The sequence below is a fragment of the Lates calcarifer genome, linkage group LG20 (genome assembly GCF_001640805.2).
Source record: "Lates calcarifer isolate ASB-BC8 linkage group LG20, TLL_Latcal_v3, whole genome shotgun sequence".
NCBI classification, from domain to species: Eukaryota; Metazoa; Chordata; class Actinopteri; family Centropomidae; genus Lates; species Lates calcarifer.
Genome location: NC_066852.1, coordinates 14,589,157 through 14,604,406, shown reverse-complemented (window position 1 = coordinate 14,604,406; position 15,250 = coordinate 14,589,157). Strand labels below are relative to the sequence as shown.

Sequence of the window (15,250 nt, the reverse complement as noted above, 5' to 3'; positions counted from 1 at the left end):
TGTCTGACACTCAAACAGCCTGATTGGTTTATCTAGGGCTGACAGATCAACACAAATGTTCCTATAAAATGCCAGATTGAGAGCAAATCTGAATTTCAAACAAGGTGTTTTTTTCCTTTAATCTGAGACATTGATCATGGTAACAGCACAAATTACCATGTCAGTGTTTGCTTTGATAAGTTCACTCACTGTTCACTCAGGGATTGATTTACATATTGATTATAGTTTCAGCATAACACGCTGCAAGTGGACAATCAGTGGCCTCCAACCTGGAAAACAGGTTTTCACTGTCAGTTTGCCGACAATATGACCTTCACTTTCAAAAAGAATTCATGCAAATTTACGTCCAGTCCTATAGAAATAAAATAGGTACCACTTTGTGATGAGGTGCCATTTAAAAAAAGTTTTAGCTGTAATTACTGTGGAGAATTTTCCTTTAGCAAAACACTTTCTGTCCTTATAGCTCTTCAATTCATCAAGGAGGTCTCTACAATTTACCCTCTGGTAAAGGGCTTCAGGACATCTGGGCCAAAATCCATTTATAAACTACTTATTGACATTTACCACTGCAGACTTACTGTGATACAACAGTTTATTAACTTACACATAGAGTTTGATGGGCTGCTGATCTGCATGCAAAGCTTAAGGTAGTTTAAATGTAGATACAGTGGACGTGAAATGGTTATGATAAGAGCTACATTTTTAATGTAAGAAGTTTCCATTCTGTGGGTGATTTAATCAAGTCTCTTGAATCAGTGTTAACATACTGAAATGAAAAAAAGGAAACTCCGTTTAAAACTTATACATGTTGAAAATTCAGCTTCACATGAATGCAACATTAGGGATTAACCCTAAACCCTAAACAGCTGTAGCACATGTACATAACAACATCACATAAGTGAACAGAAATGACCCAATTCAAGCATCTAGGTAGGATGGACTCTGTGGGGGCTTAAATTGGCCAACTGCTTCCCCCAGTCTGTGTGTATGACCTCAGCAGACCATACCTCGGTAAACACTAAACAAAGCACAGTAAACATCAGCAAACAGTTTATGCAACAGCTGAAACAGAGGAGTAACAGCCGGTCCCAGTCTGCCTCCTGCTCTCTATCAATGCCCGTTATTGATCCAGACAGCTGTTGACGCATCCTTATCTGAAAAAGCATGTTTTCAACCAGATTTTGATTAATCCTTTCCACTCACCCACTTAAAGCACTTAGGACTTCCCATTACACAGTGAGTTTGATAAAATCAAACTATGTCATTCATAAAAACGCAAACTTTTTTCAAATCTGATCCTCACTTCTATTCCAAGTGTACAGCTACTGTTTAAACACATGTTAGAAAAATATAATCTCTCCCAATCTTCAAACCTCATCATTGCTGAAATATCAGTGTTAGGCCTGTGCGTGTGTGTTGTTGTTGTTGTTATTGTTGTTGTTCAGTGCTGGTGGGCTGGAGGTGCAGACATCAGACAGCCCATGGTCAATAGGGGGCGCCATATGAGGACAGCCTGAGTATATAAACCTGGCTTTTCACAGATAACTGGTCACTTAAAGCTGACTACTTAAGTCCATCTGGGAGTTTGAAGTTGGATGGTACTGCTTACAGCCTTAAGAGGTAAAGAAATTTTCCTGTGCAAGTTATAGAGCGCCTGTGATTTACTCAGCATTGTAGAGAACTAAGGGACCAATGGGAATAGATGTGTTTTTTTAATTAAATGAAAAAAACAAATATGCAGAAACAGGCTACCATTGATTATATGTTCACTTGCTTATTTATTTTTCATGAGATCTACAGCTAACACTGCAGCGACTTTCATCATACCGGTGGGACAGATTGTGTGTGGGTGCACGTACAGTATTGTGTGTGACAGAGGCAGAGAGAAGTCGACTGTGTGGGGATGATTTGTTTATTGTTTGTCTGGCAGTTCCTTTATGTTTTGGATGCACCACCAGTTAATTGCAGAGGAAAACTTGCGCTTGGATGAGTCTGAGAGGACATTCAGGGGGGTTGTGGGTTGTGTAGGGGTGGGAGATAGGGGGGCGCAGGGTGAGGGAGCAGTGAGAGAGCCCCATTTTTGCTCTCCAAGTCCAGTTTGGACCAGTTTGCCTCTTTTCCACCAAACAACCAGAAACTCTGTGATTCCATCATGGATGCTTCTTCAGTTATTAGTGCCCGAAGTGTGATGAAAGATCTTTGTCCTAGCAGTGACGTGATGTAATCCTTGTACCAGCAGGGGAGTTAATAATTCACCATTCATTGTTGCTATTAGTCATTAAGTGCAAATGTCATTACCTCCCCTTTGTGTTTAATTAGAGGGAAAACTTTCAATTAATCAAAACAACAGAGCATGTATTTAGTTTGCAGATATAATAGATTTCTTATTTCGTACAGTGCAACATGTTATCTCTAGTAAGGTTCAAAGTTAAAAGGTTTTATCTTGTGATCTTATAAAAACTGAACCTTCCTGTCCTTCAGTGACTTCAGTGATAGGCTAAGTATAAAACCTCCCCCTTCCTCTTTGTGCCTTCCTCTTCACAGATAAGTGGTCAGCGATCCTTCATCCCGTGTTTCAGTCAGGGAGGATCTCTCTGCGCTTCCAGCTTGCTCTTTTACTTCCCTCTCTGGTAGTCTCTCTCTCTCTCTCTCTGTCTTTTTCTTGCCCTGCCTTTCATTTCTTTCCTCTCTGCCCTTAATTTCTCTCCCCTCCAACCATGGCTCCGACCCTGGCCACAGCATTCGCCAGGCGCTGGTGGATGGCAGTGACCGCTATCATTGAGAATCTGCTCTTCTCTGCCGTGCTCCTGGGATGGGGGTCGCTCCTCATCATGCTCAAGTCAGAGGGCTTCTACTCTTACCTCTGCAATGAGGAGGGTGAGTCACAACTGTTGTTTTTTTTATGTGTTGACAAAGGGATTGTGGACTAAAAGTCTTTATTTTTCCATCACCTGTTCCATTATTCATCTCCACACCTTTGCCTAGCTCTGTCTCGAATGGTTGAGCAGTTGCCTAGGAAGTCTGTCTTCATGAGGTTATGGTGCAGAACTCATACTTTTTGGGACATGACCTCCATTGGGTACTAGATGGGTACTGTGACAGTCAGTAAGTGTCATCTTGATTTAGGTCCAAAGCAGGGAGCAAGCTTTTATTTAAGAGATGTAACTCAACACTGCTCCCGTCTTGCCTCTTCTATTCTCTGGAAAGAATAAGTGTTTTCTGTGAAGGGGTCATGAGCTGTTTTTTTTTTTCAGAGACCCCTGGAGATTAAACCTGATAAGTTAAACTGAAGAGAGAGCAGGTAGGCAAAGTGGTCCAAAGTCAAAAGAGTAAAAAGCTCCGGTGTCTCATAAACATGACAGAGTGTCTCATTCTGCTTGCCCCTCGGAGTGTTTTAATTTACAGTGACTCCAGCTAAAGTGGCAGCAGACTTATTGAGAGGCAACTGACAAAGCAGTGATGGACTACGTCGGCTGTCCTTTCGCCCTCTCTTCTTCTTCCTTCTCTAAAGTGTCTTGAGGCAAGTGTTTTGTGTTTTTAAGTACAAAGGTGGGACTGATGCACACAATGTCTCCAGTCAGGTATTTTAGAAGAGAGTAGGCACAAGGAAATGAGAGAAAGAGAGAGAGAGAAAGAGAGAGGGTGGGGGAGGATCAGGCCAAACTTATCCTTTGGACCCGAGGTGACACTGTGTCGTGTCCCATGGCCTGACTGTGGTGAGCACTGCTGACTCCAAAAGACACTAGACTATTGGTTAGATTCAGTTTGTCTCTCTCACCAGTGGCCGTCCTGTCTCCTAGGGAGTTTACACAATTGATTTACCCAACTGGTGATTTGTTGGAAGATGTATTTCCAGCCAGTCTCCTTCTGTTAATCTTAATTGAGAGACTCCTCCAACTTCATCCCAAAAGCAAGTGATGCAACTTTGTCTGATACTTAACTTGATGCTTAGGATCATCCAGCAACACTTGCATTTACCACCAAAAGTACACCATTTTACAGGACATTACAACAATATTTCATCTGTGATGCTGCACACAGAAACACGCCCACCACTGAGGTAACAGTTGAGCATCCACGACCGTGGGTGACTACCTGGAGTGCTGCCACAGCCGTCTTATCTTGTTCTGATGATATAAGAGGCAGAGGACAGCAGCACCAGTTCAGCTCTTTTCAGGCATGTGACATGTGATGGAGGAACTAAGTAGGAACACAGTAGGATTTTATTACTGGTAATATAGAAGCTTAAAGTCCACTGATAAAGGGCAGGGAGGGGGAGAGGACTGATTACAAAGTGATGAACACTAGAAATCAGACAACCGGTGGGGGAGAGAGTTTAAAAAAAAAAAAAAAAGCGGAATGAAAGATAAAAAAAATAGGGTGGTGCAGACAGAGATTTTGTGCACATGCAGCAGAAATATGAGGTGGAGTGGTTAAAGCTTGGTTTTATAGTCAGTGATCACTTCCTCTATCATTTTTCACAGGTTTGCAAGTTTTCAGTTAAACAAAGCTCCTGGGATTTACACTAAGCAAACTTTTCAAGCATTTCAGGTTTTAGTACACGTGTAGCTGCACAGAATCTTTTTTGAACGGAAACAAGAGTTTTTCTGTTTCCCTCAATCCTTCATACACAGTAACTGCTCCCTCATCGACCACCATTTGTCTCTGTTCACCTTCACCATATAACCAACTATATGATTCAGCACTCTTCTGACCACTTTTGCCCCGTGCTGCAGCATATCAGTTAGACATCACAATACAGCCAGTGAGGAACGCATGCAAGAAGAGGGATTTATGAGTCTTTTAGTGTTCTTGCTAAATCTTTTTTATTTAAGAATTCCATTCCCACACAAAGCCACGGACACCATTAAACTTGGTGCCAATTGCTGAATGCATGTCTTAATTTTGTCAGAGGCTGATGGTGAGAACACATGTCTTTGAACACTCAGTGAAAGGCTCTTCATTCTGCACCATCCTGCCCGATCAAACCTTCCTGCGACGCATGCCAGACCACACGAAATATTATGCGCATGTTCAGACATACACTTTGCCAACTAGCCCTAGTCCCCTTCGGCCTCGCTCCACGCCGAGCAACAGAGTGTGTGATCTAGTTTCCTGAGGAAGACTTTGGCACTTTGTTATGAAGCACGTCATGGTGTTTCACACAGGGATGCCACGCACATGCTTTCCTCCTACGACTACAAAGACACCACGGAGGAGTGAGGGAGTGTGATCTAGAAAACAGCAGCTCATACATGACCAATAAGTTCCCAAACTGCTTCTCCCCTCGCTTCCTCAGTTGAAACTTCCCCTGAACCTTTGTACTGTTTCACATTATCTCCTTTCAGGTTTTTAATTGCATATGATTATGCAAAGTTTATTGCCACTTATCACTTTTTGTCCCTGGCATTTCAACATGCTAATAAAATCCAAATAGCGTCTCAGCAAAAGCAGGTTGGCACGTTTTAATCTTTCTGAACTGAACACGGGCAGAAATGTGTGCACGTGTTTTCTGCCTCTGCCCCTGATATGATGTTATAGGTTTCTAATATGGGTTTTTCCATACACCTAACTCTGCACGTGCTCAGTAGATATGTAGCCACTACGTGTTGATGTATCAGGGTACTGTGAATGAGCAGAATCGCCACCTTCAAATTTCATCTGTATGACAAGAAGCCACAGCTCCCTATACGCTAAACCACATATAGGAGCACACAGCTGAACTCAGCCTTACACTCTCATACGATTATTCACAGCGCTCCGCTTTTGTGGATGATGTAACTGTTTATCAGCATGATCAAATAAGACATGTGGTCATGCTGTAGCAACCTGAGCCAAATCTAACTCTATCTCCTTTCATTATGTTCATTAGGTAACAGCTCCAGCTACAACCTTTCCCAACCCGTGGCAACGCCGACACCTGATGAGTATGCTGACTACTACGATAGTGAGGGTGCCGTGGTCGGCCTGGGAGACGGAGTGGAGATGAGGCCCCTCGTCCCCGTTGATGGGCCCCTGAGGATGAACGGCTGGCTGATCTGTAAAGAACAGGATGAGATGCTGAACCTGGCGTTCACCGTGGGCTCCTTCTTGCTCTCAGCCATCACGCTACCACTGGGGATCGTCATGGATAAGTACGGGCCTCGCAAGCTACGACTACTGGGCAGGTGAGCAAGGAAGAGAGGAAACGTTCCAGACTAACCAATCAGATCAATTCAAAGGATATGTTGCAACTTCAACTGTCACTAAAAGTGTTTGACACATTCATCTACTTTCAGCACATGCTTCGGATTATCCTGTCTGCTCATTGCTTATGGAGCCTATCGACCAAATGGTAAGTATACCTGAAGAATACACACATGCACCTTATTGTATTTGAAACAATTTGAAACAATGTTCAGTGTTTTTTTTCTTGACAAACTCATGACCTAACATGTATCGTTTGCAGAACTCTCTGTCCTTATCTTCATTGCCCTGACTTTCAATGGCTTCGGGGGCATGTGCATGACCTTCACCTCTCTCACAGTAAGTGTGTGCATGGTTGTGTGCTCTTTAAATTTCTCCTGCTGCAGAAACTTTGCACCTGCCACATAGTGTTTGTCCAGATGCATAATTTTCTATCCTCATAGGTCTTTTTGTCAGTGTTAGTGCTGTTATAATAGTTTGCTGGCACCCAGTCTGTTCACCCTCTTCTCCCTCCCCTCTTGTCTGGCATTCCACCCTGTCTCCTGGTCTGTGTTGCTTTTGTTTTTGTTGTTGTTGTTTTGTTTTTGGTTTTTTTTTTTTTGTTTTCTTTGGCTCCTCACACTGTGCACTCTGTGTTCCTGTGGACAACTGAGCTCAACTCTGAACAGCAGGAAGCAGGGACTGATTGAAGAGAGAGAGAGTAATGCAATGGTTCATTATCACTTTCCACTGCATTTGTTATTGTGCTTCGGCAAGAACATCATAGCATACTAATCGTATTAATTCATATTTGGGAAACAAATGTACTCGAGCACAACAAGAAAATCGACATCCATCTTGAAAGGGACCATTAGAGCTACTGCTCTAATTTGCAGTTTCACATTGTGTTGTGAGTTAAAAAGAAAAAGAAAGAATAACAAGCAGAAGCTAAAATCACAAAGACCAGTCAGTCAGTTGCCCATTCTTGTTTCAGAACTGAATTTGCCCTTTGGGGTTGAGCTTGTGTTTACAGGGAAGAGTACTTTGGCATTGCACTCAAATAACATTCTCATTGCCCACTCAAAAAAAACTGGCGCCTACATTACCCACAATGCAACTCAACCACAGACAGCTCAGCCAGAGATTCAGGTGTGTTATACTGCTAATGCTAGTAACTAGGCTGATACACATAGGTCTGGTAAGCTCATTTTTTTCTAACCTCCCATCTCCAGACTGTTTTCATTTTCACACTTCAGACCCAACCAAACCTGACTCAAGTGATGTCATTTGATTTCACACAGCTTCCTTTGGAGCCATAGAAAACCTTATACAACTTTTGGTAACACTTTATAATACACCCTGTCATTTAAAGTGTAATTTCATTGCTTGACCAATATAATAGTTACTGTTTCCTGCCTGTACTTAAAGTGGAAGTAAAACAAGACTGTGGTGAACAATAGAGTAATAACTGGACATTTTAGGGGAAACAGTTTTGTTTCCAGTACTTTAGGCTGTAGGTTCTCAATATTTACAAAAAGAGTTGAATTTATCACTCCTTCCTTCTAAAATGCCCAGTTGTTACTCACTTGTCCTCCATTGTCTTGTTTTCCTCCATTGTACCAGTAGGAAACAGGAACTATTTCATTTGCTCCCAATTCATATAACAAAATAACACTGTAAATTGCAGGCCGTATTATCAAGTATCACACAACTTTTTCCACATATGCAGCTAACCTTCCCAAGACCTGTAAACAGTCTGTGATGTGTAAAATTGGTGGACTTCCCCTTTAAGACTGAGCGGAACACACAAATACACAGGGACAGAAAAACAACTGAGAATTCACAGAGTTCACAGGGTCAGTCCCTCACCGTTCCTTTGCATTCTTTCCCTGCCATTCTTCATCCTCCTGTTCCCTCCCCTTGCCATCAGCTCAGCCTACACTGACACACACACACACACACAGGAGTCCTGCGTTGTACCATGGTGATGCTGTTCACAAGAGAGGGGGCTCTACTCCTACTCTAAACCCCCCCAATAAAACACCCCATTTCTACACCACCACAGGCTACATGTTTCGTCTCCTGTGGTATTTGTTCCATCCACCTAAATCTCTCATTAGTTGCTGCTACTGTCCTTAATGTCAGTGATAAGTTAGGTAGTAAAATCATGCTTTAGGGTTTTGTTTTCCTCTTTTCCTGTAGGCTTCAACCCATAGGAGGCCTCCAGATTCTATGTATAAAACCATGTTGCCCCCTCACACCTCCTTTCACTTCATCTCTTTCGCAACCCGACGTACTATACTCGAAAGCTTCGGTGCTGGGTTAATAATTAGACTCTACATTGCTCCTTGACTCCTTAATTGTGACTCCACCTCAGACCTACAGACATTCATTCTCATCTGAAGGGTGTTGGGTAACACTCAGCTGCCCTCAGCGGCCACCACTGGCTCCCTGCCAATGTCAGTTGCCGGGTCACCTTTCCACTCCAGGTTTGCCCAGCAGCTGCTAATGTATCTGTCATGTTTGAAAAAATAGATATTTATTGAAGCAGTGTTTCCTGTATCTCTCCTGATAAAACTGCTGGAAAATACTGTAACTTTGTTGCTTCAGTGTGCATGCTTTCTCAGTTTAGTAGACACAAACACATACCTCTTCCTCAGCTTCCTCAGTCTTATGTAATTGAATGTGCTTGTTGTTGTTCAGTCTCTTGAAAACAGAACAGCTTGTGAATGCCTTTGTGTTTGGGTGCTTTGCTACCCGCTGTCTCCTGTTTTCTCTGCTTTATCTCCCACCTCTCTTTTCTTTCTCCTCAGATTGGAGTGAAGCATGTATGAACTCTCATCTCTTGTCGCCTTATATCCTCTTGTGTCCTTGAATGTCACCTCACCTCAGTCGCCCCCTCTCATTGTTCCAGCTGTATAGAATTCGTCAGCACCGCGTTTGTGGACAGCTGTGTGTGTTATGTGATGCTGTTTTATGTTGCTTTTGCTTGTGTTTCGTGTCGTTTTTGTTGTGCTTTTATTTTCTCTGATGTCCCCTCTGTAGAGCCATGTCCGCTTGCTAATTGGTTCCCACTGTCCACCCTGACCCCTGGTGTCAGTAGGCACCATCCTCATAGTGTCCCCAATCTGTCCCCGGCCTCAAGCTTAGAGCAACTACAGCACAGCTGAGATCACCATGATCTTGGCAGTAGATGGTTTAACCTTTATACTCATATTTAGGATGAAATATGTTTTGTTTCACTTGTTAAAACGCAGGTTTACACAAAAAGTTCTGGCTCAGAAAGGTATAAAAAGGAAAGGTCAATATAATACGATAATCTCTAGTCTGTCTCTTTTCCTCTCTCTCTCTAGCTGCCTAACATGTTTGGGGACCTTCGCTCCACCTTCATTGCCCTGATGATTGGCTCCTATGCCTCCTCCGCAGTCACCTTCCCTGGCGTCAAGGTAACAATCACTGAATCAGCCCGCACGCATCCACACACCTGCACTGATGCCATGTTGCTGACGCACTGTTTTTTCACCACCCCACATTGAAAGCTTTTCGTATTCCTTGGATTCGTTCTCTCTTCTGTATTGTGTATTTATTGATCATGTTTGGATGTTCACAGGTGATCTATGACCTTGGCATACCTTTCATCACTATTCTGGTGGTGTGGGCAGCCTGTGCTGGACTGGTCTTCCTGAACTGCTTCTTCAACTGGCCACTGGAACCATTCCCAGGACCAGAGGACATGGACTACACGTTAGTGCCACAGATACATTATATTATCATATGTAGTTGCACTCTTTAGTGTCACTCCAATTTGCACTGCATTGAAACAGGGATTCTTGTTAATAAAGCTAAAAATAAGTTTTGGACCTTAAATGGTTTTAGAGACAAAACTAGTTGCACTAATGCAGTAATAACAGCCAGACGTAGGTTCCAAAGTTTATGAAGTAGTCATCTTCATTGACACTGTTTGACAAATAATTATGTAACATACACAGTGCATTGCAGCCAGGTTAAAGTCTATCTGCTAATGATCACACTCATCACCTGAACTCATCCCCGTGGTAAATCCCTGTTAATAAAGGTCATATTTTCGATTGTTCAGCAGCAAACTTTTCCACTAGACTGATTCACATCAATTCTCATCATTACCATCTTTTATTTATGATATTAACTTATTTTTTAAAAATCTTTTCTATTCCTCCACGACCCCCCTCCTTAACTATCCTCTGTCCTCCCTCACACACTTACTTCGCTCTTACCTCCTCCGCTTTCTCAGTGTGAAGATCAAGTTCAGCTGGTTGGGCTTCGACCACAAAATCACAGGGAAGCAGTTCTACCGCCAAGTCACCACCGTGGGCCGTCGTCTGAGCGTGGGCAACAGCCTGAAGCAGAAGGAGCTGGCCACCAAGGACGGCCACAAGCTCTGCCTCTCCACCATGGACCTGGAAATGGAGTGCAAACCACAAGAAGAGTGTAAGAGAGCAGAATTCAAACGCTCCTAATGTGAACTTTTTAGTAAACTATCTTTGATTCTAATGCACGTCCTTTATTTCTCTTTCTCCCCTGTAGCCCAGTCATTCTTGAAAAGTATCATCAGCCCTATCTTTCTGCTCAGTCTGGTTACCATGTCTGTCACTCAGCTTCGTCTCCTGTTCTACATGGGGGCCATGAACAGCGTCCTGGAGTCTCTCAGTGATGGAGACCTCAACACAGGTCTGTTTTGTTGCTTTATTTTTTTGGGGCTTTTTTTTTTTTTTTGCTAAAATATGACACAGAGTACTCTGTAACTTTGATTCATGACTTAAAAACAGCCTGACTTACTTGGTTTTAATTGAATTTTCAGTGGAGAGAATGGAAGTTGGTAAGACTTGAAGCCTGTAATTGTATCAGTAGTTTACTGAACCATTAGACTGTTAACTATCAGCAATTAGAATTTAACCTCTAGCCCTGTACGGCTCTGCCACCGCTGTGTAATGCTTACTAGATCAACCACCACTACTCACTATAAAACTGTCTTAGCTAGTTTTTTGTTAAATCATCAATTGACCTTGGCTGTCGTCCAAGTCAATAACCCAGTCCTTCAGATGTCATTCAGCTTTAATCTGAAAACAACAGGTACCATTTAATGTACTCATTAACTAACTTTGCCCCTCAGTACCAGCAAGGAGAACACATCATCTGAGTAGTTTTCGCATGACACATTTTTCATTTGCTATTAGTTCCTGAGGCTAAAAATCTCCCTCGTGATGGCATCATATTGACTTTTGAACAGTTGTTTTCTCCATATGGCTCCAACAGCTAAGACTAATAATTAACTGTACCATCATAGTCATTAACAAGGTAGAACACAGACCTGAAGCCACCATCTCTGTCATCTTTTTATCCATACCTCTAATCCTTCCTATTTACTTTTTTCCCCCAATTTCTAGAATTCATTGTGCTCTCTGTTTTTCTTTAACAACCTTTTTGTCCTCACTCTCTCTCTCTCAGTGAGTCTATACTCCTCTATCTTTGGCGTGCTGCAGCTGCTTTGCCTGATGACCACTCCTGTGATTGGTCAGATCATGGACTGGAAGCTGAAGGACTGTGATGATGGAGAGGGGGAAAAGGAACCCTGCGGCACGTGAGTCAAGTTCGAGCAATCCCTTACAATGAAGGATGAACCCTCTGTCTCAACCCCTTGGCATTTAAAGACCCAGGCATTAATATTTACAGTGTTTGCCTGTGTGGTGAATAGAAGCAAGAAATTAATCTTTAATGTTAAATAGAGTTGTTTTATCAGTGCCTGATAATCGGACTTCTCCTCATTCACAAGGGGGGAGACCAAGAAAAAGCGCAGAGACAAAAAGACCCAGAAGGTGACCAATGCCCTGCGAGCTTTCGTCCTCACAAATGTCCTTTTGGTAGGATTTGGGATCACGAGCCTAGTGCCCAATCTCCCCCTGCAGGTGAGTGGTCCACTTCAGCTGTCAGAGCTACACACAAGTGTTTCAGGATTACAAGTTATCAGTGTCTCTTTGTGGCCTTTAGAGTTTTTCTTTAGAGTTACTGATTAGCCACGTTTTACAGGCTGTTGGCAGCAGAGACAGTCAGTTATGTAAAAGTCAATGTGTTTAACGTCATTAGTGTGTGTAATTACAGCATCCAGTTCCAAAATGAGATAAAACCCAAGATCTTTATTGTTTCAGTTATTCAGCAATGTTTTTTTTAACAGTTCATTCAACATTACATACTGTTAATGTAGACTTGGCAATAAGTGACATTCACCTCTCATGTAGAACTTTGAAAGGAATAGTTTGACACTTTGGGGAAACAAGCTCAGAAGATCAGTACAACTCATATCTGCCTCTTAAATATGAGGCTACAGTTACAAGTAAATTTAGCATGAAGTGGATACAGATTAAACAAATAGGATATACCGTGTTAATGGATGGATGGATGGATTTTGTTACATTTTGTTACAGAGCCAGGCTAGCTGTTTCCCCCATTTCCAGCTTTTATGCTAAGCTAAGCTAACCAACTCCAGCTTCATTTTTAATGGACAGATATGAGATTGATATTAATCTTAACAAGTCAAGAAAGCTAAAAATGCATATTTCTCAAAATGTTGAACAGTTCCTTCAAGGCCCTTCTAAACTTTATGACTGCATTATCTAAACATCCATCCATCCATTACCTATATCGCCTGCTGTGAGGAGACAGCGCTAACCACTGCACCACCGTGCTGCCCCACGCTATCTGAACAATTATGAATATTGATTCCTTCTACTTTCATCTTTTATTTCAGATCGTGTCATTTGTCTTACACACTGTGGTGAGAGGATTTATTCATTCTGCTGTTGGTGGCCTGTATGCAGCTGTGTAAGTCTCAGTGTACCATTAACACACACACACACACATCATGATCATCATCATCCTGGTCTTGTCCAAACTGAGAGACTAAGTTTACCTTTCCTTTCTCTCCAGGTATCCCTCCTCCCAGTTTGGCAGTCTAACAGGCATGCAGTCTCTGGTCAGTGCTGTATTTGCTCTGCTGCAGCAACCCCTGTTTCTGGCTATGATGGGACCCCTGAAGGGAGATCCACTCTGGGTATGAATACACACACTGAAACAGACTCACACGCAAATACCCCCCCCCCAGGCATGGCTAATTCTGGTGTTGTCCTCCAGGTCAATGTCGGACTCTTTGCTCTCAGCATGCTGGGCTTCTTGCTGCCCCTCTACCTGATCTGCTACAGACGGACGCTCCACAGAGAGCAGCAGCAGAAGGAGGACAATGCTAAGATCTACATCAAAATCAATGGCAGCGACATCCCTGAGGCCTTCGTCTAGAGAAGAGTAAATGAAGATTTCTCACTGAGAAACACTGGCAATCCAGCGATACATGCACACATACACATCTAGGAGGACAACTGAAATCTCAAATACCACATTTATCCATTGATTACACACATACACAAAAACAGACTGTCTCCTCCATTTTTCCCACCAAAATAAACTGATGCTGCGGTTGTCACGGAAACGGGTCCATCGGACATTTGCCGAGGAGAAAAGTGAGACATGGAGAGGAGAAGAAGAACAAGAGAGAGGAAAAGACTGTGAAAGGAAAGAGGCACTAGCCCTCTGCATTCCCCCCAAATCCTCTGACTTCTCTTCTTATTCCCTCCTCTCTGAGCAGCACATTAGTGCAGCTCCATTCCACATGAGACTGTTTTAATATTCCCTATACCAGCAGAGAAAGGAAGAAGAAAGCTTGTTTAGCTAACAAATTCACAGAACCAGCAGGACTGCAACCATCACAAGTACCAACCTTATTAGAGAGCGATTCCATTGTTAGGAGTTTTGTCTTTTTCTTTTTTTGACTTTAAATCATCCTGATTGTGAACCCTATAACACAGTGCTACCTATCTATTCATCAGTTGGACTGTTTGACAGATGGTGTGAGTAAAGTGTGGACTAAGTGGCATTAACGAGTGACAGGGAGGAGAGACAAGCCTTATTGCTGATGATGAGCAAGAAGAAAAAACAGTCATAATGATTGATTGTGAGGCTATTTTCTTTTTCTTTTTTCTTTTTCTTTTACAAGGCTAACATCTTATCACTACTACTACTGTAGCTTAGAATATACTGTAGTATTGGATGAATGTCAGTTTTTTTATGACTGTATTCTGTAAGAGGGACATCAAACAGACAGTGACATGTTTTGCTAAAAGCAAAATGTTCATGTATGTTTAGATTTTATTTATTTCCTGCTTTCTTTACTTTCCTTTTTATACTCGAGGTTTACCAGAGGTTTTTCATATAAAAGAAAATATTTGTTAATTGGGCAGTATGTTCTATTGAACCTTTTGCACATACAGTACATTTAACATGTAGATATACTTAAAGGTGTCCATTAAGTGTATCCATAAAACCATCTTCACTCAGTTGCCTTAGCTTAAAGTCAGTATTTCATTCAATCAGTCTGCCTAGTATTAAGTGAAATGCAGCACTTTATTCCAAGTAAACCCCTTTAAACATCACACACATCTGCTCATTTCAGCACTTTTCTCCCGATGCCTCTCTTGAGAAATAGTCCCACTTTGATTTTGAGCTCCTCCTTTCATCACATGAGTATTTATTTTATTTCAAACTCACTTTTCCATCATAAACCTTCATGATGTATTTAAATTTTGTTGTGCTGGCGACCACACATGTCATATACTGTGTTGTTTGCATAGAGCTCTTTCTTCTAATGTAGCAATGTTTTGTTATACAGGTGCTCCTGTTTAATATGGGGGAATTTGTGGGGGTTAATAAAGATGTACTGATCTCTTTAAATGTTTGTTCCCATTCATTGTTTTTTCACCGTTCACCAGGCTACATTACATGACTCTGTGTAACTTTATCTGTGTAATTTTTACCTGGTTGAAGAAACTGTGGCTATTTAATACTCAGTCATTCTGAGAGTGGTGACATTATAACAGAGAAGATCTTAACCTAGACCAGATAGCACAGGGTTTGCTTGTTTTTTTTTTTTCATAAGCAGGAAGTTTGATGAGAAATGATCCACTAATCAATAACTCTGTAATTCTGTAATCATCCACTGTTA

The 15,250-nt window shown here is 42.0% G+C and overlaps 1 protein-coding gene across 1 annotated transcript; it reads left to right on the top strand.

Moving 5' to 3' along the window:
- Positions 1-1,556: 1,556 nt before the first annotated feature.
- On the top strand, positions 1,557-14,979 carry slc43a2b (solute carrier family 43 member 2b). The gene is made up of 14 exons (XM_018691639.2): positions 1,557-1,620; positions 2,545-2,877; positions 5,873-6,167; positions 6,279-6,334; positions 6,449-6,525; positions 9,519-9,611; positions 9,776-9,909; positions 10,436-10,632; positions 10,729-10,872; positions 11,650-11,782; positions 11,975-12,107; positions 12,947-13,020; positions 13,126-13,249; positions 13,330-14,979. The coding sequence occupies exons 2-14, from the start codon at positions 2,718-2,720 to the stop codon at positions 13,489-13,491; spliced, it is 1,782 nt and encodes a 593-aa protein (XP_018547155.1). The 5' UTR covers positions 1,557-1,620; positions 2,545-2,717; the 3' UTR covers positions 13,492-14,979.
- Positions 14,980-15,250: the final 271 nt, after the last annotated feature.